The sequence below is a fragment of the Manacus candei genome, unplaced genomic scaffold (assembly GCF_025592945.1).
Source record: "Manacus candei isolate 608988 ecotype Guabito, Panama unplaced genomic scaffold, ASM2559294v1 h1tg000047l, whole genome shotgun sequence".
In the NCBI taxonomy this organism is placed as follows: domain Eukaryota; kingdom Metazoa; phylum Chordata; class Aves; order Passeriformes; family Pipridae; genus Manacus; species Manacus candei.
Genome location: NW_026138095.1, coordinates 12081931 through 12109583, shown reverse-complemented (window position 1 = coordinate 12109583; position 27653 = coordinate 12081931). Strand labels below are relative to the sequence as shown.

The 27653-nt window shown below is 45.2% G+C and overlaps 1 protein-coding gene and 1 long non-coding RNA gene across 2 annotated transcripts; one reads left to right on the top strand and one right to left on the bottom strand.

The window, feature by feature from the left end:
- Window positions 1-311: 311 nt before the first annotated feature.
- On the top strand, window positions 312-18952 carry LOC127475862 (uncharacterized). The gene is made up of 7 exons (XR_007906358.1): window positions 312-1743; window positions 3272-3372; window positions 9349-9488; window positions 10163-10523; window positions 13412-13647; window positions 15066-15162; window positions 18525-18952. It is a non-coding gene; the product is annotated as an uncharacterized LOC127475862 (long non-coding RNA).
- LOC127475859 (myosin-3-like) lies at window positions 11132-27482 on the bottom strand. Its single transcript, XM_051798065.1, has 26 exons — window positions 27176-27482; window positions 26955-27028; window positions 26204-26291; window positions 25995-26112; window positions 23972-24095; window positions 23743-23879; window positions 23411-23666; window positions 22993-23235; window positions 22445-22621; window positions 22219-22364; window positions 22043-22133; window positions 21240-21629; window positions 21005-21131; window positions 19533-19651; window positions 18858-19054; window positions 18495-18678; window positions 17842-18007; window positions 16933-17057; window positions 16442-16750; window positions 16154-16357; window positions 15896-16021; window positions 13528-13698; window positions 13328-13432; window positions 13156-13251; window positions 12893-13030; window positions 11132-11170 (listed from the first exon to the last, which is right to left on the bottom strand). The coding sequence occupies exons 1-26, from the start codon at window positions 27480-27482 to the stop codon at window positions 11147-11149; spliced, it is 4242 nt and encodes a 1413-aa protein (XP_051654025.1). The 3' UTR covers window positions 11132-11146.
- Window positions 27483-27653: the final 171 nt, after the last annotated feature.

The following is a 27653-nucleotide window of genomic DNA, read 5'->3' as shown; positions in this document are numbered from 1 at the left end:
CAATCCTATTTCCATCTCTGCAGGCCTTGACTTCACTGGGACCAGAAGCAAATCACAACACAGATAAAAGGGAAGCGGCAGGCTGAGAGCCATCTCTGGATACAGACTGTCCTGCACAGCAATGTGGTGTCAGCAAAGCACACATTCCCCTGAAGGAGAAAGGGGAATGTCATGCTGAAAATAGATCCTTCTTGAGACAATTATCAGGCAGCTGCTCCCTTTCTGCCAGCCTTGGAGATGTGTATTTCCTTCTCCCCATCCCAGTGGTTGGCTGAGAGACAGGGGCAGTGAGAAGGCACTTTTAGGTAGGCAGCAGCCAGGCCAGAGAGGGGGAGGGGAAATGCCTGCAGATGCTGTGTGTCGGTTGGTGGGAACCTCCGTCTCCTGCCTGTTCAGAGTCATCAAGATCATGAACTGGAAACACAAGAATGTGCCTGTATGGCAGGAGGTTTTGCAGTAGGAAAAGGAATCTTTTCTTGTAGTCTGGTGATCCAAAATCTTTAACCATGGGAGCTACTCTCAAGCGCTCTGTTTTGTGCTCCCCTAACTAGGACAGAGGGCCCTCCAAGAGGAAGGATGTTGGTGAATATGAATATGAGTGCTCTCACTGCAGTCACAGAATCACAGAATATTCTGAGTCGGAATGGACCTACAAGAATCATTGAATCCAGCTCTTAAGTGAATAGCCCATACAGGGATCAAACATGACCTTGGTATTATTAGCACCATGTTCTAACCAAAACCAGGGAGAATCGAGTACTGTGTGATGCTAGAAGTAGGACCAGTGGATTGTAGAAAGCTGTTCTCCCTCCTGCTTGACTCTGCTGAGTCCTCATCTGAAATTATTTGTCCAGTTTTAGGTTCCCCATTTCCAAAGGGAGGAGAACTAAAAGGCGAGAGTCCAGCAGGTGGCTGGCAAGATGAGCAAGGGACTAGAAGACTTGTGCTATGAAGAGAGTTTGAGGGTATGGTTAGTTTGAGGGGAAAAAGGCTAATGTATATGAGGGGCAGCTACAAAGAAAATGTGCCAAGCTTTTTTCATGAGCAGCAGACAATGTAACAAGTGGCAATAACCACAAATTGTTGCTTGAAAATCTCCACTTAGACACTAGGAAAATTCTCAGACATTAGGAAAATTCTCACTTAGATACTAGGAAAACTCTTGACTATTGAGTAATGAAGAAATGGCACAGGTTACCTATAGAGCTTCTGGAGTCTTTGTCTGAAAAGCTTGGCTCACCAAAGCCATGGCTAATTGGACCAACACCAGTAATAGATGTGCTTGAAGTGGGAGACTGAACTAAAGAGCTCCAGATGGTCTGTCACAACAGCAGCTCTGAGGCTTTAGTGTAGAGGTTTCCTCATCCGTTCAAAGCAGACAATTGCTCAAAGCTAATCAGCAAAGTCATCTGCATCTTCACTTCTTGTGCTAAGAAAACAAAATTTCCCTGGGGTCCTGAAAAACAGTATTTCTCAAGTGGACAACTGGGCATGAGTCTTTGATTCCACTGCTTTGTTGGAGACAGTTAATTTCATGTAACTTGCCAAAGCAAATCCCTCCAGAACACCAATTCCATAATATTGCTTCTTAAGTACATCATCTGGAAATGTCCTCAGCAGCAGGAGGCTTTGGTTGCTTTCAGTCCTTGAAGAGCAGCATGACATGCAGGCAGAGTCAGAGAGCTGTGGAGCTCACTGGGGCAGCAAAATGCATCCCATCACATCAGCAAGGAGTTCCACCAGGTGAGGAGTGGCAGGGCAGGCAGAGTATAGGAGTGTCCTCTTGCTACCACAGGCTGGACACATTCACAGTGGTAATTGTGTGCTGGTAAGCATTTCCTCTGCACACCACAGACAGGGCTTTAGGGATCTGGTACAAACATTTTTTCATTCTGAGACACCAAGTACCATTTGTCAGAAAATATGGGTATGATACAGTGAGCAGCAGCTAACATACCATCTGTGGGGTATTTCTGATCATAACATTGAAGAACATAAGATTACATGATGTCCCTGCCCATGTCAGGGGGATTGGACTAGATGGGCTTTATAGGTCCTTTCGACCCAAACCCTTCTGTGATCTGTGTGATCCTGTGAATGGCAGACTCTCACACCCAAGACATTTGTCATCATCCCAATCTCCTCAGACACCCACCCTCTGCATGATGCTCCACCCAGGTGATGAAGCCTTCTAGAGCACAAACCATCTCAAGCTGGTGAAAAATGTCACGTGACTGAAACAAAATCCAAATAATTTCCACACAGGAAACTGTACTGAAAAGAATGTATTCTCTGTGCCCCTGAGAGACAGAAGAACAAGGACATTCCCATTATCTCTATATAAAGCCTAAGCCTTTGGCCTTCTCAGGTCTCAGTCACCTACTTATCCCCCTCACATGGAGCCTGTAATGCTCATGGGATACAGCAGACATCCCCTTCAACAGGGATTCCCTTGCACACCCTGCTAGTGAGCCCTGGGAGGCTGGAGAGAGATCAGAGCTGCTCAGTTCTGCTCCAGCAGGAAACCTCCTGCTGTGGGTTGATGTTCAGGTGCCTACACAGATTGCAGCATCTCCTGTGCCTGGGGCCACTTCAGCTCCTCCTCAGGTGATTGGGGTCCCTGATGGCCTGACCAGGAACTGAGAGGCACTCAGGGCCATGGGAGGCATCAGGAATGTCTGCATGGATGTGCTGCTCCTCTGAGCACACATTACAGCTCAGGTGAAAGGAAGTCAGCCCTGCATGTGTTAGGTCCCTACTGGTGAATACTCTGTCCTACTTCAACTCAATCAGCTTGCCCGGTGACTGGTCTTCAGACCCTCATAAACCACAGTAGATATTCCATAACATAGAACTTATATACATCTGTTCATTGTTTACAGACACATCAATGTTTGATGTGTTATCAACTGCCTCTTAATACTGTCACACAGGGGACAGGCTTGGTGACAGCGGCTGTGCTTGGACATGTTTCTGAGGGTGGGTTCCTCTCATTTAGAGTGACCGTGTATGACCTAATGTTGAGAAACTCAAAGATTTTTGTTCATTTGCTGCACCTGTTATTTTCAGAGGAATTAGCATATATTCCCTCAAAATCTCCAGAGGAAGAACGTTCTGCCTCATCACTAGTACAAAAGAAATGGTTTGTACAGCAAACCACAAACACCAGTTTTGCTTTTTTTGCCAAAATACAGATGGGCATTATAGCACTAGGATGCTTCCTAATTAAAGACTCTGATGCTGCTTCTCCCTTGCATTGCTCTCTTATCAGAAATAGCGTGTGAGGAAAGGGGTTTTTCAGCCATTTTGATCCAAGCATTGGGACCAGCCTGTTTGCAGAGAGAGAGCCAGAAAGTGGCTGAGCTTAAACAGGTAAGTGTAGGAAGATCACTGACTTTCCAGGCTTGCAGCTGGTGGGCTAGATGGGGAAAAGCTATGGTTGTGGTTACTGGGAGCAGCTATTTAGCACTGCCCCCTGCTTGGATGCCTTCCCACAGTGGGGATCCTGCCTTGCAGAACTCTGGCATAGGCAAAGCCATTTTGCTGTGGCCATTATGTGATTATCATCTCCTGTTCAGTGGATGCTTGGTGAAAATCCAATTTCACTTTGCCTGTACTATTTATAATATTATGTAAGAATGCCATCTCCCCACCTGGTTGTTCTTTTCCCAGCTTGACAACCCAGTAGTCCCATCAATTTTGTCCTTGCTATCTGTACCCTTCCTAACTGCACAGCCCAAATCTGCAGACAGCAGGTGGTCTATGGGCCTGGTACAATGTTTTCTTGTTTGTTCTCAGTTGATCCTGACAATTCCTGATATTTTTTTTGCATTCTGTGGTCACCAGTGAGCACTGACCTGACATTTGGAGGCAACTATTCACTATTCTGGTAGCCTTCCTATCTCCTAATCCCGGTCCTCCTTTCAGAGACTATGGACAGAGAAGTTGAAGTTCTGTTTCATGTGCAAAAAGGGTTTTTCTGACTGATGATTATACAGTCTGCCTCATAAGGACAACATCTTTCTCAGTGGCTTTCACCAGAATGACAGTGAATGAGACTCTAGAGTAGCACAGCCTAAGTAACAGAGCAGTGGAGAGACGTAAAGCAGTAAACTTTTATTTGGGGTGAGAACACTTCAATGAGTGTCAGAGTTGTGCTGTTCCTCAGACTTCCTCATGTTCCCCGTAAACACAAGCAGAAGAGCTGGCCAAGGAGATGACATTCAGGATGCCCTTTCTGTCACCCACCAAAGCAGCTGAGGAGCTCCTGTTACAGAGCAGGGGAGTGGGGTGGGCAGGCTAAGACGCCTCTGGGTAAGATAAAGAAAAAAGAGAGCAAGTGGCAAAAGGGGGAGGGAAGGAAAATCAGGATTAAGTGCATAATATTAGCACTAGCAGCAACTGTATCCTAAAAAAGATAGCAATGAGGTGATATCTTCCTCGGCTGGCACTCATTTGTGACAGATGCACAAATCCCACTTCTGGGAAAATTTCAGTGCTGTAAATGGAAATAAATTGATATGGAATTCCTATAAATCTGCTAACTTTAAAAATTAGACTTTTGAAGGTTAAGACAGCCCAGTGGTTTACCAGAGAATTTTCTGAGTGATGGAGTCACTGCAGCCAAGTTTCCAACAGGATACCTAGCAAAATCTTCTAGTGACATTTTCTGAACTAAATTTTTGTGTTGCAGAAAAGTTCCTTTAGCATCCTTAGGAAATTTATCAACAGTCTCATTATTTTATGTTGGCAAACAGATTCCCTTGGGTGTCAGGCTAAACATGGTCTTAATTGCTCTCTGCAGCCCTCTGAGGTGCCAAGGAAAGGATGCTGCTTCCTAAAGGGCAAATCAGTTGTGCAAAGCAGAACAGCTCCAGCAGAAGACAATGATGACTATGTGACACCAGACAGCCCAAAACTGGTGTGTTTGACATCTCAGTTAGGACTGTGGCCTGAGAAAATATATGTTAAATCTTCCACAGCTCAAGATGTTCTGCCAACTTCAGCACTGCTTTGCTGAGAAACACAGGTGTATATTGTCTTGCAAATCAGTCCCTCAGGTCCCCCAAGTGCCTGCTGCTCCCTGACAAATATCTTCAGGTGAACAGTACCTGTCATGGTGCCTCAAAGGGTCTTGCTGCAGACTCATGACAAGACTCCCCGCTGCTGTTTCCCTCTCACATTGGCTAAGTTTGGGCATTCTCTGCCTGGGCTCTGATCCCAAAGTCTTCATATGTGCTGGACTCTGTTTCCCCAGCAGTCCTGTGTTGGCATCAGGGCTGTGGTGCTGGCACTAGGGGGGAGGAGGATGGGGTTGCAGCGCCTGTAAGACCACAGCTGTGACACCCTAACAGCAGGGATCACATGGTCATAGGACAAGGGGGAATGGCTTCAAAACTGAAAGAGATTAGATTTAGATTAGGTCTTGCAAAGAAACTCTTCTCTGTGAGGCCCTGGAACAGGTTGCCCAGAGAAGCTGTGGCTGCCCCATCCCTGGAAGTGTCCAAGGCCAGGTTGGATGGAGCTTGGAGCAACCTGGGACAGTGGAAGGTGTCTCTGCCCATGGCAAGGGGTGGAACTGAATGACCTTTAAGGGCCCTTTAAAATCAAACCACTGTGGAATTCTATGATTTCTCCTCTCCTGGGGCTCCTGACAGGAGTTTACAATGTGAACTGATGAATTTTCCTTTGCCAACAAAGAGATTCTGAAGAGGGATATTTTCAACCATTTTCTCTACTACTACTGGAATGCTGCATTTAAGCTCTCTGGCTGTCCACGTGGAGCTATATGAGCCCATCAGCTGCTTCTATTTAAAACATTTTTTCAGAGATGATCATTTATAGCCACTCTTTTCTCAAGACCTTTGCACAAGCCCTTATCAGATGACAGGCAGCCTCGCTCCACAGAGTGTCAATGCAAAATGATCCCCATTCCCCATAAAGCAGTGAGGAATTCATCTTCCTTAAATCAGTGTCCTTCTTTGATCCTCATAATCCATCAGACTTCATAGCGGTTGCTGTCAGAGGTGATTTTGTTCCCAGCCTCTGCTCCTTCTGCATGCATCCTCCCCCAGCTGGGAACAGCTTATTCGTTCCTTTCCCCATTACATATCTTCCCCATCCTCCCAGGATGGGCAGGAGCAGCTCTCACTACTGAGAGACACTTGGCTTCTGCTCCCAGCTCCTCCTCCACTTCAAGGTCATTTGGGTTTTCTTTCTTGGATGATTCTTCATAAAACATGTGCCTAGGTGGTGGCCCCTGGCTGGGCTCACACAGAGTGACAGTCCAGGTCCCTGTGGGGTGGGCCACAGCAGCAGCTCAAAACTCAGGCCACTCTGCACCCCCCGCCATCCACTTACCCTCTGTCAGTGAGAACAGCTGCTGGACCCCAACTCAAGCTGCCTGGGGAGCAGGCTGGGGCAGCTGAGGTCTGGCCGTGTTTTGGGGCTTCCAGACTCCAGCCAAGGACTCTCAGAAGTCCCTGAATTCTTCACCCTCTAGGAAGGTCTGTATTTTCACTCCCTCATCCCAGTACAACTTGTGTTCCCGGACTGGGAAAATGCTGCCTGGGGATGAGCTCTGCTCTGCTCAGCCCCATGTACCACCTCAGCAGTAAGGAAAAAACAGACTGTTTCCCTTTGCAGAATAAATACAGTAAATCATTTCTTCAAAACTAAAACTAAGCTCTATAAAGCACTTAAGAGATGGGATACGAGCTAGTCTTTTGCACATTATCATTGTAGGGTTTACCAGAAGTTTTCCCTCAGATTTCATAGGTTGGGGCCTCTTGCTGATCAGCAGAGCAAAAGATGGGCTTTCAGGAACTTTTGTGTTAATTTGTTAGTTTACAAGAGAGTGGATGCCCCCATGCACCACAACTGAGCCCAGTTGACTGCTGGAAGTACCTGGGCAGCTGCTGTGTTCCCTGTGGGACAGCACGTCCCAGGAGATAGGGGAGAGCACCCAGGTGCTGGGTTGGCACAGCACCGTTGCACGGGCTCCAAAGGGGCCACTCTGGATTCAGACTGAGCAGGGAGAGCACGCTCGGGCCGCAGTCTGACATTTAACCTTTCAGCTGGGAATGGAGCTATGCTGGAGCAAGTCTCCCTGGGGTAAGAATAGCATCTGCTGTCTTGGGACACAGCACAGTTGTCCAGCTCCTCCACGGCAGCACATGGCACTGAGACACAGAAGGCAGCCTACCCTCCCAGGAATGTCTCAGGCACTATTAGTGGAAGTGAATCATGCCCACAGACAGGCACGACCCTGAACAGGAGTCTTAGGAGAGCAGGGCTATTTTGGGCCTTTGACACTGAGGATGAAAGGAGACACATGATGGGCTGATACTCTTGGCATGGGCAACCTCCAAAGCCCTCTGCAGCCTTGTCTCCTCCACTAGGAATGTCTCTTTTGAAGGATGAGGGGTGATTTGGTGGGACCTGGGAGCCCAGGAGGTGGGTGTGGAGGGAGCTGTGAGTTTGAAGGGCGTGCAGGGCCACCTGTGCCCAGCCCTCAGTGCCACCAGCACATCGTGCTTACGGCAGGCCCTGTCGGAGGGTGTGCACCTGCCTCTGAGCTTAGGGCACACAGCTGCCTGCTTTATTTTCATCCACATCCACGAGAGTTAGAGAGATACCAGAGAGGAAACACAAATCTTTTGCAGCCAGGAGGATATTTAATTAGTTCCACCTGAAGCTCTCCATCTCTGGGTGGTTCTTCAGCATCAGGAATGTTTGAGAGGCCCCTTTTCTTCTTCCCAGCCATCAAAATTCCCTCCTCAACTTATCCCATCCTTTTAACATCCTCTTTCTTTTTCTAGTATGAATTTCTTTCATTCCACTTTTTTATGTCTCATTTATTTGTTTCATTTTCATTGTTTTGTGAAAAGTTGCACATTAAGCTGTTTGGGGAATAATCCCCATTCTCCCTGAAGAGTTTTCCATCTGGATCAGCAAGCCAAATCAGTCTCCATTTTGCCCCACATTCAGCTGGAGACACAGCAGCAGTGTTAGCAGGCAGGAACAAGTGGTCAGGGGATTGACTGTGTGTTGGGCAGCTTATAAAGTTCCGCCACTAAATGCAATCCCACAGCCCTGGGGATTGATCTTATGGTAGCTCCTGGAAAAAGGATACTTGGTACGGTCCCAGCCTTCTAAGCCATTTCCAAGCACATCCAGCACTCCTGCACATGAAGACTCCATTGGTTCAGTTGGCAGACAAGAGACACAATTCCTTATCCATGGGCAAGTTATTTTTTCCAGCAGCCTAAAAAGTTAAACTGCCTCCTGCTACAAACCCCCCAGTCTGGCTTTGCCAGCACCTCTGTGCTCACTGGGCACCCCCTGTGTCTCTCAGAACACAGTACAACACAGGCTGTGGGCGCTGTGCACAGTCCCCCCTTGGCTGCTCACTGAAAGGTCAGGCTGGTTATAAAGGCTTCCCCTCACCCCATTTGGTGCCATGTGATGTGGTTCAGGTTCCTGCAGAGCACCTTGCCAGGTGGAGACTCAGCCAGGGCCTTAGCACCTGGTCCCTGCTGTGGCAGGCTCTGAGATGGGTTGTGTGCTTCTCTGAGGGTCTCCAGCAGTGGAATGTTCACGCTTGTGCTGCTCTGAACCATCAGCACTGGCTAAACTCCCTCACAGTAACTCGAGCTGTGAAGGTTTGTGCCCGTGGCCAGGCATTTCTTCCAATTTTCTTATCACGCACCATCGGTACAGTTCAAAACGCACCACAGGCTTCCCACAGAGCTGCACTGCTGCCAGCAGGCCCTGAGCCCAGATCTGCAGTCCTGCTCTCAGGATCCTCAACTCCAAACCAGCCAGACCCGCACACATGGCATGTTATGCCAACACAGGCACCATGGTCTCTGTTTATAGTCAGCCTGGGGGCTTAAGCTGCAGGTGGGAGAGCCAGGCTCTGACACTGCCATCCAGCCAACCCCAACATGACCCAGAGCCCACACTTTAACCCCTTTATGAAATGGGGGAGAGCTGCACTGCCAGCAGAAAGGAGCTGGTGTAGTGAGGGTAGGAATTATCCTGCTGAAGTCACATCCCTGCAGAGCCTTGCAGGGATTGCTGAGGCTGCTGTGCTCTGCCAACTCTGCTTGAGCAGGTGGGGGAGGTCTCAGGGGAGCAGGGATGGTATAGCTGGGGCAAGAGCAAACTTAGTACCAAAATCAGGAAAGAGGGTTGGGATTACATGATAATGCCATGCTGATGCCTGGACACTCTGAAATGAGTAATGCCAGTCTCATTAGGGTTGCTAGACTTACCTAGCAGTTAGTAATTTCCCATTGGTTTTGCATGGCTGCTCCTAAACAAATTATAACTCTTTTTCTACAGGTTTATGAAGTAGATTATTGCACTGGGTAACCAGGCATTTGACGTGGTGGAGTAGGATCAGTGACATGGCCTAAGAGCAAAGCAGGACTTGGGATTCCATCTTGAAGCACAGCACTGTGCCATGAGCTGCTGAGAACAAGGTGCAGGAATTCCCCTGGGAAAGAGCTGCTTCCAGGCAACTGAAACAGAAGTCATCCCACAGGAAAGAAAAAGAGCAACACACCTAGATATATCCCAATGGGTGTGAAAACTAACATTCAATTCTGATTCCCCAAAATCACAAGCCCATCATAGTGGATGGAGGCCTGTCTTGAAAGGATCATGGTGTGGGGACAGTTTTTGGGGAAACTATGGCTAGGCTGACTGATAAGGTTTATTAAAGTTCCAGATTTCTCAGAAAAACCGAAGATCTTGCATCTTATCAAGTCAGTATTTCATTAGGTTATTTTCTGGAAAGTAATAGGAAAAGCTGGGCCACTGCATAATAATCATTATCAAATGCTCTCAAGACAATGTAAAAAAATCAATTGTAACTAGGGCATTAGTTCACAGATCTCTGGAGAACAAGGTAAGAGGGGAAATCAGTAACCCCAAATGCTGCTCAGCCTGGCAATAGGGCCATCCTGGCTCTTTGCCAATGAGCATGAGTGCACTGGGTGAAGAGGAAAGAAAAAAAATGTGTCTGACAGGGAGCCATGGTGAAACCTTCAAAGGTGTCATGGGAGGGACAGGTGTCTGCTGATTTTATTAACCTTTATTAACCTTTTTGTAGTTGAAAACTGAGAAAGATGTGACATCCATCACTCTTTTTCAGACAGGAGTGACAGAACATCTTGGGTTTCTCCTCTCCCATCCTCGTTACTTGTCAGCAGAAGCAGGCCAGACTCCTTCCTGAGCACTGCCTGGCTCTGTCCTCGAGATAGAGGACATCCCTTCCAGGGATGTCTTCTCAGCAGTCTGCTGGGTTTTCTCCCTACCTGAAATCCTGCAGTTTCAACTATACCATACATTCACCACAAAGTAGCTGAATGCATCTTTGTCCTTGGGAAACACCAAGCAGAAGTATGGTGCCCAGTGCCACTGGGGAGATGAGCTTCAGGCAGCTACTCAGACTTTGCTGCTGGCACTGCAGAGCATTTGATAACCATTTCCATGGGAACAAGCACAAAAGACACGTAAGTTCAAGTCCTGCTCTGCTTGGAGCTGCAACACTTGGTATGTCAGAATTGGGCCAACTTTCTGACAGGTGGTTTGACTATACGGAGATTCTAAGCACTCAGTTTGCAATGCACACAGATGGCTGTGGGCTCACAGGCTGCACCAGTCTCGTTCTCCCATGCAGAAGTACAGCAGTGTAACTAAGCACGAGCACTGTAATTTTGTTCACATTGCATGTTTGATATACCACATCTGTTTGTACAGTACTTTATTTTCAGCTTCATTTAACAAGGTCAGGATACCTGCTTTCAAACAAAAGGTGAGGAGGAAACCTGTCAAACATCTAGGTTTTAAATTCAGGATAAAATTGGTCAAACTGATCATGGTAGCAGTAAGACTCGAACACACAGTTTTGACTATGCTAAGTTTAGCAACAAAATGACTCTCATTTGAACATCCACATTTGGAGCATCTGAAGTTGCAGGTATCTATTTTATTGACACTGGTACAGCAGCAGTGGCAGAAAATGTTTGTGTTCACAAACAAATAGAAGATTACTTCCTATGAGTGTAGCTCTAGCTACTGCAAATCCACAGCTGGAAAGATACTTTGTGGAAGTTCTGGTTATCCCAGAGGAAGTTCATTTTTCAGTTCCTAACACCACCTGGAAAGGAGAGGTTTTGTTCAGTCTACACATGTCCAGATGAGTCTTTTGATCCCTGAAATCATCCATCCCAATGCACCATCCAGGTAGGATGTGCAAGTGGAAACCAGACCAAGGCAGTGGTGTCTGTAACACATCACCACACGTCATGCTGTTGGACTGATGGGTTCAAATGCACAAACACATCTGTTGGCTTTCCTGAAGCGCTACTTTCATGCTGCATTGCTTAAACAACCCCCACCCTCTGGGATAAGGAGTACACCAGCATTTCCAAAAGTGAGTCTATAGCATGGAAGGGCTTAAAAGATTTAGGCATCACAATGATTAATTTTAGGCCTACCAGAACTTGTGCCATGAACTTATGCTCAGTATATACTGCACAGTATCAGGTAACTCAAAGGAGGATCTAAACCTGCAGCAGATTGCAGAGAGTGGCCCATAGTCAGTCTGCTCAATCTGTCTTTACCTAAGCATATCCAATAGGAGATACCTGAAATCTTGCCACTGTCTAGGTTTCCAATTCAATTAGAGATTGAACATTCCCTTTATAAAGTAGTCTCATGTCTAGAGACACCTGGAAGAACCTAGACTGAACCCTCCTAGTGTGTCCTCTGCTTCTTGGCAAGATATCCTGGCAAGCACTGAGGAGTCAAAGCCTTTTCCTGCTGCAGAGCATTAGGTGACAGTGAAAGCTGGCAGAACCAAAAGTGTCTGTTGAGTCCCAGGCCAGATCCTTCAGGAGAAAACATCTCTTCCAGAGTGAAAATGCTGCAGAAAGCAGTCTGGAGCTGAGGTTCTCCATTTCCTGGATATGTGCTCTAGGCCCTAGTAGTTTTTCCAAGACATGCACTGGGGTTTTTTACCTCCAGCCACAAACTATGCTAAACTAGTGCAGTCAAAAGATCACACTAGGAAAGGTAGCTCCAGATCTTGTGCCAGTCTTGGGTTAGAGATAGACAACTGCCAGGGAAGTTCAGCTAAAGACACAGAGCTGCTGCTCTTTTCTCAGTCAGAATGCTAATTCTGCCTAAGGCTCACAGGAGGGATGTTTTAGGAATGTTCAGAGTTAGGTTGACTTACATTATTTTCACTTAATGAAGCAGCTCCTTAAATCTGAAACTAATCTGATGAAATCAGCCACAAAGCAATGCTCAGCACCAGAGCCTGAAATGCCAGAGGCAGAGAATCATAGTTCACAGAATGTTGTGAGCTGGAAGGGATCATCTGGTCCAAAACTCCTGACATGGCCAGGAACATCTTTCCAGTGAAAGACCAGGTTGCTCAGAGCACCATCCAACCTGAGCCTGAACATTTCCAGTGATGGGGATCCACAACATCTCTGGGTAACCTGTGCCAGGGCCTCACCACTCTCATGATGAAATATTTCTTCCTTTTGTTCAATTTATTTAATTAAACATACCCTATTTCAGTTTAAAACCATCATCCCATGCCCTACCACTAAAAGCTCTCCTAAAAAGTCTTTCACTGTCTTTCTTATAAGTCCCTTTTATATACTGAAAGGCCAGAATAAAGTCTCCTCAGAGCTTTGTCTTCTCCAGGCAGAACAACCCCAACCCTCTAAGCTTTTCTTCAAAAGTCCCTTCCTTCCAGAGCTGTCCTTTTGAATGATGGCTGTACCCACTGGCAAGGCACAAACCTGCTGCTCAACTTGCTTGAGCAAACAGCACAACTATACACCTGCCTCCTGCTGTGAAGCCTTACCTTTGTAGCAGGGCCTTCTCGGGCTTTGGCTCTGAGCTTGTTTACTTGGCTCTCAGCAATAGCTACCCTTTCCTCAGCCTCATCTATCTTATGTTGTGCTTTTCTCAATTTGGAGAGATTAATATTGGCCTGTTCATCCTGAAATTGCAAAACAAAAAAGAAATTAAAAACCATCTGGCAACATTCTGAGGCACAGATCCAGTTTTTAAACTGACGGTACTATGAACTGGTAAATAAGTATTTGCTTCAGTTTAGTGACTCACAGCTTCCTCAGCTTGTCTTTTGTAGGATTTGATTTTCATCTGCAGTTTATCTACCAGATCTTGTAACACCATCATGTTCTTCCTGTGTTCTTCATTCTGAGTAAAGAGAATATGTAATTACATGTCCTTGGGAGACAAAACATCAGAAGAATTGCTTTCTATTTTTACCCACCTGGAGCGTGAGCTCTTTGACATGCCACTCATATTTGCAGATGTTTTTCCTAGCCTCTGCAGATTGTTTATGTTCTTCTTCCAGCTCAGCTTCTAATTCTTGGATCTGGTGAATTAATCAACAATTACCTTAAGCAAGACTCACATAGGACTTGGAGAAGAAAGGTGTCTCTGACTTCCATGTTCAGCTGTGGTACTCACCCTGACCTCCAGCTTCTGGATTTGCTTCTTGCCTCCCTTCAGGGCCAACTGCTCGGCCTCATCCACACGGTGCTGCAGGTCCTTCACCGTCTGGTCCAGGTTCCTCTTCATCCTCTCCAGGTGGGCACTGGTGTCCTGCTCCTTCTTCAGCTTTTCTGCCATCATGGCCGCCTTGAGAGGAAGATGACACAAGAAACCAGAGGAATGTGAAGGAACAGTGCATGCTGTGTACCAGTGGAGCATTTGCTCCTGTTTCCTGATGACCATTCCTGCCACTCCATTTCCTGCTTCATTTTTTTTGCGTGACATGATAGTGGCAGAAACATGACAGGAATAGTAGGAAAAAGGATGGGACAAGACTGTCTTGCTGCACACGCAGAGCTGGAATGACAGAAAGGGTAAATGCTCTGTCCCACTGTATGGTCACACTGTGACCTCCACTGCCAGCAAGGTGCCACAGAATCATAGAATCACAGAATATTCCAAATTGGAAGGGATGCACAAGGATCATCCAGTCCAACTGCTGGCCCTCCAGATACCCCAGCAATCCCACCATGTCCCTGAGAGAGCTGTCCAAACCCTCCTTGAGCTCTGGCAGCCTTGGGGCTGTGCCCACTGCCCTGGGGAGCCTGGTCAGTGCCCAACCACCCTCTGGGGGAAGAACCTTTTCCTGAGATTCAACCTAGCCCTCCCCTGACTCAGCTTCATGGATTGGGAAGAACAGGAACCAGAGGACCTGGGGGGTGGCTTTTTCCATTTTGAGATTCAATTACTTTGGAGGAAGCAACCAATTCTCTTCACCTTAGCAGGAGAGTAGCGGGTTCTTTAATTCTGAAGACAAAAGAGGCTACCAAGTGAATCCTCCTTGCAAGAAACAGCACTGGGAGTTAGGAATTGCTGTCCAGATGTCCGTAGGGAAGGTCAAGGAAAGCCCTTTGCCACTAAGCCAGGAGGCATCTCCTGACACAGCAGTTTGGGATTTCCCAAGTGCACAGAAAAGAGGTCCACAGGGCAGGGACTCACTGATATCTCAGATGGGATTAGCAGAGCAAACCTGGAGTCATTTAAGCAAAATATTCCTCTAAATGCCAACAGAAATGAGGAAAGTGTCTGATTCCTTCTCCTGCACACAGGGCACAGCGAGAACCACAGCAGAGCCTGGGAACAGGCTCTTGTGCTCAACACCTGGAGTGTGGTGGGTGCTGTGCTGTAGTGAGTGCCCTGCTATTTGCCACAACAGCCTGGAGGGCTACTGCCACAAGGCACAAAGTAGTTTAAAAGAATCTATGCTATTTAAGACAAACTAGGATTTAGTTTGCTCTCAAACATTGGACTCCTACACAATAAAACGAAGATTTTGGTGAAATATTGAGTGATGTCACTTACAAAAAATGTAAAATTCAAGAAGTTGCTTTGGCAGCAAAATATCTGAAAAAGTGTATATTGAAAAATGTGAGAATAAAATAATGGTACTAGATATTTTATATATATGTGTGTATAATTTATTGTAATGTTCTATTTCTCTTTTATTCAAACAGAATAGAAGTTATTATAAAATAGGAAGTTCCATATCAAAATGAGGAAGAACTTCTTTCCATGGAGGATGGAGAGCACTGGAACAGCTGCCCAGGGAAGGTATGGAGTCTCCCTCTCTGGAGATATTCCAAACCCACATGGATGCATTCCTGTGTCACCTGCTCCAGGCAACCCTGCCTGGGCATGGGAGTTGGACTGGATGATCTCCAGAGATCCTTTCCAAGTCTAATGATTCTGTGATTTTATCTAGTTTTTTTTTCATTTTCATGAGCAAGTGGAAAAGTTTTCTTTCTATTTTAACTCCAAATAATGTATTTAAGTGTTAAGATTTTGGTTTGCTCCTCTGCATCAAAAATGATTAACAGGTTGAGTTCCATGACATACCAGCCCTATGGCCTGGCTGAGCTTCACAGGCCTTGTCTGGGAGGATTTAGCACCAATTTTGAATGGACATTTACAATTCTCATTTAAAAAGTTGTTAAATAGGATTTTGCAAAGACAACTATTCAAATTCATTAGCCACTGTAGTGGTTTCAATACTGCAGGATTTCTTTGTGGATTACATTTTCTTGCAGCACTGAAGAAAGTTATTTGTTTACGACCAACCAAATGTGGGTTTAGTCCATAAATGAAGGCAACAGCCCCAATAACTCATCTCTCAGCAGGACATGGTCCCTGTTGTTCGAATCCTCTTCTGACAGGTAGCCTTTTCAACCATGCCCACAGACTGGTTCTTGTACAACACGTGACAGAAGTATTTACATTAACCCCTAGCAGCAATGCTTCTGGAAACCCTGAAAATTCAAAGGGAAAAACACAGTAACATCCTCACATCTGTCATTGCCTTCTTTGCTCTTTCTTCAGCACTTTTTGATTCATTAGTAACATCCTCTATCTCTCTTTGGATTTGTGCCATATCAGTTTCAAGCTTCTTCTTTGTATTAGAAAGGCTGGTGTTCTACAAAGAAGAAAGAGAGAGGCTTTGAGTGTCTGGTTTTGGTCTCTTACACACAGATCACGAATTACTATTCATTCTTACTCCATGAACCTCCGGACCCCAAAATATGTCAGTCTTAGCAAAGGAAACTACCTGGGTATGGAGGAGCTGCACACGTTCACTGGCATCCATCAGTTCCTGCTCAGCCACTTTCCTCGACCGCTCCGTCTGCTCCAGGGCTGCCCGTAGCTCCTCAACTTCAGCCTGCAGCAGGTTTGCTCTGCGCTCCACCATGGCCACCTGCTCCTTCAGGTCATCCTGGGTCCTGAGAGCATCGTCCAAATGGATCTGGGTGTCCTAAATTTGAAGAGTCAGTTTTGTCCTAACAAACTTCTCGAATACTGTGTTTAAAAATAAATCAACCACAAGGTAAACAAAGACCTTGAGAGCTCCCTGGATGCTGTGCAGGTGTTTCTGTGCCTCTGCAGCCTGGTGGTTTGCATGGTTGAGCTGGATCTCCATTTCATCCAGGTCTCCCTCCATCTTCTTCCTCAGCCTTAAAGATTCACTTCTGCTCCTGATCTCAGCATCCAGAACATCCTGCATTGTCTCCACAGTCCTTTCATGGTTCTTTTTTAACTGGTTGATCTCCTCATCCTTGTCAGCAATCTTTCTGTTGATCTCTGTCTTAATCTGAGTCAGTTCTTGGTTGACAGCAAGGATTTTGACCTCTTCATGCTCAAGAGCTGCCTTTAAAAGAAAAAGGATAAAAACAAAGATGAAGGTAACATTTTGGAGAACATGATCAGTGACTTCACAGAAAATCCAAAAGTTTGTGGCAATCAATATTGCACACAGGCGGTGCCAGGAAAGGAACAAAAAGCTGCTTAGCATGCTCTATACTTTTTCCAGTAATATTTAAACTAACTCACCTCTGCCTCCTCCAGAGCTAATCGCAGCCCATTTTTTTCTACTTCAACTTGCTTTTTTGCTTTCTCAAGATCTCTGATCATTTTGCCATTTGCAGTAATTTGCTCTGTCAGATCAGCTACTTCCTCTGGGAGAGAAGAATGACATCAACCAGAGGAGCTGAACTCTATGCTCTGTGGCAGCGTTCAGCACCTCTTTTGCATGTATAAATATGTATACACATACATACATGTGTACACAGTCGTATATGTGTCTGAAAATATGTACAGATAAAAACAGACACAGCCAAGTCATGCAGGACAAGTGGGGCATTAGTGTGGTTTCACAGCCCTCCTTACAGGGAGCCTGGAAGAGCCCTGCATGTGTTATGTCTCTGGATAGGCCATCAGTGTCCTACAGGTCCTGTCATTGCGTTCAGTACATCTGTAAATCTCAGTTTCACAAGTTGTTACAGCCTCTGGAGGTCATCACCTTCACCTGGAAATGGCACCTTGATGTCTCTGCAGCAGATACTACAGAGCCAGGACATTTGCTTTATTAGCTTTTTCACTTTACAAACCTGCTTGACAACTTTTGGTGAGACATTGACACTCTCCATTAAGATGGAGAGCACAGTAATGACAGAGTCTTGTCACTCAGTGCACGTCCTGCAGACATGAGTGTCTGCCTTGTTTTGGTAAGGGTGTGAGCAGCTAATCACAGAATAACAGAATGTGCTGAGTTGTAAGGGACCCCCAAGGATCATTGAGTCCAACCCTTAGCCTTGCACAGGCCCATCCCCAAAAGTCAGAGAGGATGTGCCCCAGAGGATCAGACAAGCCCTCCTTGAGGTCTGTCAGCCTTGGTGCTGTGCCCACTGCCCTGGGGAGCCTGTTCCAGTAGCAAAAGGGAAACCAGAGCCAAACACATACGCTCGAGAGTGTGGTTCTCCCGTTTGATTGTTTCAAGCTGATCTAAGTTTTCCTTGTAGGCATTTTTCACTTTGAAAAGCTCCGTGTCCAGCGAGCACGATTCTTTAGAGAGAGTTTCACGCTCCAGCTGGCTTTCCTCATACTTCCCCTTCCATTCTGCCATGACCTGAAAGACATCATAGGATCGTAGAATGGTTTGGGTTGGAAGAGACCTCAAAGATATCTAGTTCCAACTCCCCTGCCATGGGCAGGGACACCTTCCCCTAGACCAGGTTGCTCAGAGCTTCATCCAAGCTGGCCTTCAACACTTCCAGGGATGGAGCAGCCACAACTTCTCTGGGAAACCTCTGTCAGTGCCCTCATAGGGAAGAATTTTTTTCCCAGTTAGCCACCTAACCCTCCCCTCTGTCAGTTTGAAGCCATTGCCCCTTGTCCTGTCACTCCTGTCACTCCAGGCCATTGTAAATAGTCTCTCTCCATCTTTCCTGTCAGCTCCAGTTAGGTCACCCTGAAGCCTTCTCTTCCAGGGCGAACAATCCCAATTCTCTCAGCCTTTCCTAATAGGAGAGGCTATTATGTTTTATTTCCTGCTAGTACTGAAAATATTATTTTATCTGGGGCTACACTTAAAAGATACTGTGCTCACTTATCACCTTATCAAAGTTATGCTGTTTCCTGTCCAGGGCAGCTGCTGATGTGTTTGCTCTCTCTACATCCAGCGTCAGATCCTCCACCTCCCCCTGCAACTTCAAATTCATCTTCTCCAAGGAGGCACACTTGGAATTCACAGTCTCTGCCTGTTCTCCTGCTTTCTGGAGACGCTGAGCAAGTTTTTTCCTTAAGGAACATAAATAAAACACACATATGATTGAAAAAAATCATTGCAGTATGTATGTCATTTTAACTAAGAGTATTGCAAATCCCACTAAAATAATTCAGGTTGGGCTACTAAAAGTAGATCTGTGTCCTGCACAATATATGTAACATCTGGACAGCTCATCCCACTCCCCACGTACTTGGCCTCCTCGAGCTCCTCCGTGCGCTGAATCGCGTCCGTCTCGTATTTGGTTCTCCACTGGGCCACTTCGCTGTTGGCCTTGGACAGGGCGCGCTGCAGCTCCCCCTTGGCTTCCTGCTCCTCCTCATATTGTTCCCGGAGCAAGTCACAGTCGTGGCGAGCGGACTGCAGGGCGTGGGCCAGGGCGTTCTTGGCCTAAACATGACCCATAATATTATGTATTTGTGTTGGCTGTGACCGGCAGGCAACCCCATGACCCTGCACACCTCAAATGTGGTCACTGTAGCTTGGGCAGAGGGCAAAGGGCTGGGGCTTTATAAGTGTTCAGGCAGCTACCTTCAGCTGCCACCAACTTTTCTCAGCTCTACACCTAGAAAAGACCAAGACTGATACTTCCACCTTGGCATATGCTGTAACTTTTCTTCCCTGCAGCTACAGAAGCAAAAGAAATCACATGGACTATGGCTTTAAAATTTAAAAACTTAAATCACTTCTAGCATGTCAGTCATCTGCAAAGAACTTAACACAGTGCTCACTGTACACATCCTTCTCAAGAGTAATTTTATTGTGTTAGTCTGTGGGCAATACTTACAAACTTCCAAAAGTGTTTTTTAAGTGAACTGAGACCCTGACACATTTTGAAGCCTTGCATGTGTTCAGTAGCTCACATTACCTCAATCTCTTCCTCTAACTGCCTCTTGAGTTCCTCCATTTGCTGTGTAAGTGCCTGTTTGCTTCTCAACAGTTGCAGCGTTACAGTCTCTTTCTCTTTGAGTCGATGGTGTAGTTCACCTGTGACAACAGAGGACAAATTCTCAGTCCTGTCCAGATTAAGCATCCTGTAATTTTTTTTCCTAAAGACAAATTTGCTTTAGAAAATTCACTTAATTTTTTCTTTCAAAGCCTAGCTTTCAAGTTAGTAGGATTTTATGCTGTCACACTGGCTGAACTGACAAAAAGTGCTTTAGCAGCTTCCTATAATTGGTGATACAAAAACTGTGATACAAAAGATAAGCCCTAAAGTTTCACTTCATAATATTTACAATAACTGGAAAACATATATTCCATACCACCCTCTGTCCTGTGGGCTGAAGGACACCCGTCCTGTTTCTTGGAGAGGTGCCTATGGGTCATGTCATTATCTCTAGAATTCTTGGAACTTCTTGTAGCCCTCAAATATTGGGTTTTTTCAGATTTTTCCTGAGCCATTTTACATTTCTTCTCCAGTTTTCAGTTTTGTTCTAAGATTCCCCTTGAGCACTATGCTCAATGACCCTACAACAAACTGGTCATAGAATCACAGAATCATCTTGCAAGCACGACCACTTCCAAAAGATCACCCAGAAGAAAATAAGAACAAATTTGGTTATGGTCTATGTGTTCCCACATGACATCTAGAAGTGTTGTACATTCCTTTTCCCTGAGAAGGAAAGGAAATCACATCTGATATTTATTGGAACAACTTTTCTCAAATAAGTTTCTACAGTTAGCGGTCTCGAGCTGTTACTATTAGTGCTAGGCAACTCTGAACACAGCACATCCACGTGTTCCTCCACGGCTCACTCACACACACTCACCCATCTCTCCCTAGAAGGGACAGCACCTGAAGGCCACTCCCAGTTCTTGGCTCAGCAGAGGATCTTACTGAGGGACCAGCCAGGAAGACTCTTGGGCTCCTGTTTTCATCTGATGGGATTTTGGATGTCTGACCCTGTTGTCAACCAGACCAAGGAGTGTTCACACTCATCACTCACACAGTTCCAAGGAGCATGTTTGGTGCAGCAACAAGCTCCATGATGGGAGCACAAAACAGATGCTGCACACACAGTGAACATGTGCACTCTGGGCAGTTCTAACAGGCTGCTCAAATAATTTTGGACTGTCCCAAATTCACAGTTCCCCTGCATGAAATAAGTGAGCTATGTCACATCATTCTGGGAATCACTTACCTAAGCAAATAATGCTTGCAACTGGCACATGAACTTTAAAGTGTCCCTCATGAACTCATTTCCTTTGATTTATTACTAATGTTACCTGGGCCTGTACCAATGAACAATTAGGTCTCACTCATGGCACACACTAGAGAACCTCTTTGCTACTGAAGGAAAAACATATCCTCTCAGCACATCTTTGTGCCTTCCTTACCAGACTCTGTCTGGAGCTGGGCTTTTTGTATCACCATCTCATTCAAATTCCTCTGGTTCTCTTCAGATTTGGCTTTCATCTCACTCATCTGGTCTTCCAGGGTCTGATACCTTTTTTCCAGATTAGCCTGAAAGAGAGTAAGAAAGTGAAACCTGTGTAGGTGTGTTTGTATGGCATTAAATTCCCACCAGACAGAAATATTGGCAATTCAAGTATTTAACTTGTAAAGAAACACCTTGGACTTAGTAATGGTCTTTGTACTCCTGGCCAAGTCATCAATCTCCATCTTGAGCTCGCTCTTCTCCTTCTCCAGCTTCTGCTTGACGCGCTGCAGGTTGTCGATCTGCTCCCCCAGCTCAGCTGTGCTGTCCGCGTGCTTCTTGCGCAGGGCGGCAGCCGTGGCTTCGTGCTGCAGCGTGGCCTCTTCGAGGTCCCGGCGCATCTTCTGGAATTCTGCCTCCCGCTTCTTTTTAAGTTCTGTTTGAGCAGTGGTGGCTCCTCCAGCCTCTTCAAGGCTTCTTCTGATTTGCTCAAGTTCCTGAGCCAGCTCACCATGATGCTTCTCTGCTTTTGCCCGTGTCGCTTTCTCACTCATAGTCTCCTCCTCCAGCTCAGCAACATGGGCCTGAATAATGAGGGAATAGCACATCAGGAATTAAATAGGGAACAGGTAATTCAGTGCTTAGGTTAATGTGTATTTGTCACAGGAGAACACCAAGTCCCTTATTTTATAGATTATAAGCAAAACAAACTCCTTTCAAATTCCATTGTTTTGGCAATGTAGGCAAAAAGTTACTAACAGGAAAGGACCTATGGATCCACTCATGGTAACTTTAGATCTCAGCTCTCTCTTATTGTATGGGGCTTGTGTGGACAGGTTTTGGTAGTGGGGGGATGCACGAGTGGCTTCTGTGAGAAGCTGCTTCCCCCATGTCTGATGGAGCCGATGCCAAACCATGGACAAGTATTGTTCATGGTACTGCAGTTTAAACAAACAAACAAACAGTAATGACAAAATAGTTACATGAAGTATCTTGCCTGCAATTCTCTGATCTTCTTCTGCAACTGAATACCTGAATTCTGCCGTTCCACAATTTTATTTTGCTTCTGGTTAAAATCAAAGTCTTTCCTGTGAAGGAAATGTTCTTTTAATAAAAAGAAAATATGTCCAGTTAAAACCAAATAGTAAATTTGTCACATTTTTTTCCTCGTACTTCCTTAATTTTTCATCTAAATGTTGTTTATAATTCTCCAGATCCACTATGGTTTCCTGTGCAAGTTTCAAGTCTCCCTCAAGCTTTCTCTTTGCTCGTTCAAGATCCACACACACTTTTCTTTCCAGTTCTAAAGATCCTTCAAGCTGTAACAGAAACATATATAAACACAACTGATGGAACAACTGAAGAATCTGCCCCTTCTCCTTGTGTTGAACATGCTCACATGGTTCACTTGCTGCTCCAGCTTGATTCTGGCTTTGGTGAGGTTATTAACTTTGTCCTCCTCAATTTGCAGGTCATCCAGAGCCTGTTGCTGGGCTTCTTGCAGAGCCTTCTTCTCCTTGACTAACTTTGCAACAGTCTCATCCAAACCTGTCACTACTTCAGTCAGATTTTTCACCTATTGTAAGGCAAAACACTTGAAAGTCACTAATAATTTTGGCCTTTATATAATCAATGAACACAGGCAATGAACTCATTAAAAGACTGCCAAAGAGACTTATTTACTTGCATTATATGGTCAAACTATACAATCTCTCTACTTATATATCAACCCTTCAGAAGTCACAAAGCAATGTTGAACTTTGATTTTATGAATTTTTGTATGATTATGGGTTGGTTTTCCAACAGTTGTGACCAAATTCAACACCAGGCCCATGGATTTCCTTATACTTGAACTCCTGTTAGTGTTCAAGCTTACTGAACCTTTACAACCTATACACAGACAGAGCAACTGTTATTAAACATGCAAATAGCAGAAATAAAAAGCACCTTGTTTTCTGTGGTATGCTTTTCCTTTTCAGCCTCGAACAATGTCAACTCGAGGTCATCAAAATCTTTCTTCAGCTCAGAGCATTCATCCTCCAGCTTCCTCTTTTTGGTTGCCAGATCAGCATTTATCTCCTCTTCCTCCTCCAGCTTTTCCATTATCTCCCCTATTCTTGCTTCCAGCTGGAATTTTGCTTTGATCAGCTGGTCACATCTTTCTTCAGCATCAGCCAAATTTTCATTTTCCTTTTACAGAAAACAGAAATGTGTTTCATGGTCACACATTGGCACTGACACTTGCAGAAATCACCTGCTCATTAAGCGACTGGAACATGAAATAGAATTTGCTTTCAGCCCTTTCCTGAACACTCAGATAAAACTTATGTAATCTGAAGAGCCAAATCTGGTTTAAATTACGTACCGTCTGTACTTTCAGCTGCAGATCCTTTTTCTCTTTCACCAGAATCACCATTTTCTCTTCTAGTTCTTTCCTCTTGGTTTCTGATTTAACCAGTTCTTCTTTTGTTCTCTCAAATTCTTCTTTCATTGTGGCCATTTCTTTTTCAGTTTCCACACTTTTCAAGAGAGGTTTTAACTTGAAGTACAGCTTCATCCAGGGCCACTGCTTGACTTTCATGAATGCACGGATGTTGTACTGGATGCAGAGGATGGACTCTCTGAAACCAAAGTGCTCCATCAGTACTGTAAATAAAGCCCATCTTTGAGCAATCAGACCTCGCAGAGGACACACACCTTTGGTCGAACATTCTTTTCAGCTCAAGTCTCCTGAGGTATCCCCTGCACAAAGCCTGGGTCCATGTGATCAGCTGTCCTAAGCAATCATCTCGCATCTCTTCCAGGACACCCAGCAAACCTGCCTTGAAGAACACCTGCAGCCAAGGAACAGAGATCACTCATTGCTGGGCTCACATTTCAATGCAATGAATGATTTCTCATTGCATGGTAAAATTAAACATTTTACCTTAGTGTGTCCAAATTTGTACTGAGTGTGATCTATCTCAATGGAAGACAGTAACTTTTCACATGCCTTCTTGCTGTCAATAAACTTTCCCTCTGGAATGACACCAGCGTTCAGAAGGCGGTATCTGACAAAATAAAGGAAAAAACTTCCCCATCAGTATCATTTTAGTGCACAGGATGCCACAAGAACAGCTGTCAGTTTGAAGATACAGAGAAAGGCTGAGTCTGACTCACACCTCCAGCCTCAAATAGCAAAGCTGTAAGAAAAACAGCAAATAGCAGCAGGTCAGTTCAGTAGGATCCATGGATGTGTTACAGCCCTCACTGAGACTGAGGGCTTGGATGGTCTGTTCTCTGGACCTGAGAGACACTGCTCATGTGTGTCACAGTCATTATCACTGTTGTACAGGGACAGTTCACTGGGTTAGCTGTAAATTCAAAGAATAAATGGATTTTAGGAATAGAGGACCTACTGCAGTTAATCTGACTTCCTGTATAACTGACACATAGTCCTCCCAGACCCTTGTTCATTCAGCCCTCTTGTGATTAAGCTAGTATATATTAAAAAAAAAAAAAAAGAAGAAATTTCTATCTTATCTGAAGCCTTCAAACCTCGGGATTGTCCCAGGTAAACTATTCACCCTCACTGTAGGAAAGGTAATATTTCACTTCTACCTTGACAACATCCTTTTTCAGGTCACGCCTTTGGACTCTTTAAGTTCGTCTTTTAGCAAACAGTTTCCTGCTTTACATCCTCTTTACATCTGTAGGTTCTCAACACCACAAACAAACCATCTGTTAACATTCAATTTCATGAGTTAAATAGAATCACAGAATGGTTTGGGTTGGAAGAGACCTTAAAAATCATGCAGTTCCACCCCCTGCCATGGGCAGGGACAACTTCCACTAGCCCAGGTTGCTCCAACCTGGCCTTGAACCCTTCCAGGGATGGGGCAACCACAGCTTCTCTGGGCAACCTGTGCCAGGGCCTCACCAGCATAGTTTGATTTCAATCTCTCCCTGCACTTGAGTTCACATTTTTCCTGTAGCTCTTTTCTGAACCATATACAGTTTTTCCTGTTCCTCCCAAAGCATGGAACCCAGAATTAGACATAATAGCCAGCAATGGACTACACTGAAAGATTATTCCACTCCTATTGTTTTCACAAATCTGCCCACCCATATCACCCCCCCGGACATTGTTAGTGCTCCAAATACCAGTTCAGCCCTTCTCAGTGTCTTGCTCTCCAGCACACCCTGCCCAGACCTGTAAGGGGGTGCGTGTGTGATTTCTTTGTTCTTAGAGATCTGACCCTACATTTGCCTTTGTTCAAACACAACGAGTAGACAACCCCAGCTGGGTTGCCCTGAATTTAGCAACCATTTATAAATGTCTTATTTGCACAGCAGTTCCCAAGTTAAGATTGTTTGGTCATGGGGTTTTTACTTATAAACTAATGTGCTAATGCTGTAGAAATGTCAGCATGTAGAAATGTTAGCTCAGTACAAAATGAGAGGGCCATGTGGAACTAGCTTAGATGTCCTGCTGAAGTCCCTTTTGTTACTGCAGCCCTATTTGCCAGTCAAACTTGGCATTTCATCAAAAAGTGGTATTTGGTTTAACACAATTTTCTCTCAGTGAAACCACTCTAGTAAGAATTAATTAAACCACATTCTTCAAACCTCTACTAGATAGTGGTTAAATACAGGATGTGCATAGACCACCCTCTGCATTTTTGCTGAAAAAAGCTTGTGTCAAATTTGAGAATTAAAGCAAAGAATACCCAAACATTCAGATGAACATGAATGAACTTGAAAACAGGTTTTGGTGTACAGTATTCAGGAAAGTATTTGGGTGGGCACTGCCCATACAGACCACGCCTACTAGATGTGTCTTCATGCTTTCCATAGTTGTTAAATATTAAAGTAGTCTTTTCCTAGCAACTATATCATTGATTGGTTTAGCAAAACTCTTCTCTCAAATGAATTCGGCTCGATACAAACACAGGAATGCAATTACAGACCTTTGTTTAAAATCCCCATATGGAATCCTGTTAGGAAATCCTTTCCTGCAGATCCGAATACCTTCCAGGACACCGTTACACCGCAGCTGGTGCAGAACGAGCTTGTGATCCATGAGGCCTGTGACAGAGCAACGTGGGGATGTATTAACGGGTTCAGTACTGGTCAACTCCTCTTTCTGCCCCTTTCTAATCTGTGTTTTATGCATTACCTGGGGTCTTTGTTTCATTGGGGATGATGCAACGCACAAAGTGAGGATGAGTTGTTCGCAAGTTGGACATCAGCTTGTTTAGATTTTCCTGTAAAACAGAGATAATGGTCTTTCTTGATCAAAAGAAGTTTTGATCAAATAAATAAATGGATTAATTTCTTGCTTTTATTACTTAGATATATTAGTTACATATATTTAAAATATAATTGAGCTACAAAATCAATGTTTGTCTATGACATCATAAGTCATCTGTTCTGCAGGGTAGTGCAATTCTTTAATCATCTCATGCAAGAATGACACTTTCTGAGTATGGCCCATGTCCCAGCCAGGGGGTGATGCACTCCTCATCCTGCCAGGAAGGGACCAGCCTGTTCCTGGCCTCAGGTGTAGATGCATCACAGCAGCATTAGGGCTGCAACACATAACTTGTGTTGCCCACACTTTCTGCAAGGCACTGGCTGCCACACAGTGTTCTCAGAGGGACACATGCTGGAAGAAGCCAGTGACAGCCAAAGAAGGGAAGGATGTTGGTAGCACCAAAGGGCGAAGCAAAGACAGCTACCCGTGCTGACAAAGCACATCACCTCCCTTCTCCACCACCATCCCACTGGACCTCAGCAGCAAAGCAGAACTCAACCTTTGCCATATCCCAAATGTAACTTGCCACAGAGTGGTCACAGAGAAAGTGGGGCTGGTGATCCTGTGCAGCCAGGGGTGACAGCACTGCCCTCCCAGCAGAGAACACACCTACCCGAAAGAGCACAGACACAGTCTGGAAGGAAGAGCCCTTTTTCTTGGTTTCTTTCTTCTTTCCACCACCTTCAGCTGGAAAATGAGATGACAGTCCAGCTGCAGATCCCTTTCCCAGGGTTATAATTGTGCATCTAACACATGGCACATGAGCACTGGCTCAACAGTGACTCATGTCACATGACAGGTACAGTAGGAACAAGCATGATCCTCTGATCTTACCTTCATCTATGGAAGAAAAGGCAGCATAAAGATGGCATAAAACCTTCACAGATGATTTCTGGTACAGCCCAATGACAGTTTCATTCAGGGGGTCCTTGTTCTTCTCCAGCCACCCAGTGATGTTGTAGTCCACTGTGCCAGCGTAGTGCACCAGGGAGAAGTGGGCCTCAGCCTTGCCTTTGCCAGGCTTGGGCTTCTGGAAGTTGCTGGATTTGCCCAGGTGCTGGTCATAGAGCTTGTTCTTGAAAGAGGTGTCAGTTGCCTTGGGGAACATGCACTCCTCTTCCAGGATGGAGAAGATGCCCATGGGCTGAATAGAAAAAGGGTGTTTTCAAATAAGATAAATTCAAGTTACAATAATACAGAGTAAAAGAAATGCTCAAATTAAAGTACTGGAGGTATTTTATAGAGAATTAGCCTGGGAGGAGCAAGTAAGCAAGATTTGTTGTGAACAGCTAGCAAGATATTCAAAAGCACT

What these genes read in the sequence shown, in the direction of transcription:
- LOC127475859 (XM_051798065.1), bottom strand. Translation starts at nt 27,482, where the DNA reads ATGGGCATCTTCTCCATCCTGGAAGAGGAGTGCATGTTCCCCAAGGCA. An exon ending in ACAAATTTGGACACACTAAG is followed by an intron (nt 23,880 to 23,971) that starts GTAAAATGTTTA and finishes CCTTGGCTGCAG; the next exon opens with GTGTTCTTCAAGGCAGGTTT. An exon ending in TTAGATGAAAAATTAAGGAA is followed by an intron (nt 22,134 to 22,218) that starts GTACGAGGAAAA and finishes TTTCCTTCACAG; the next exon opens with GAAAGACTTTGATTTTAACC.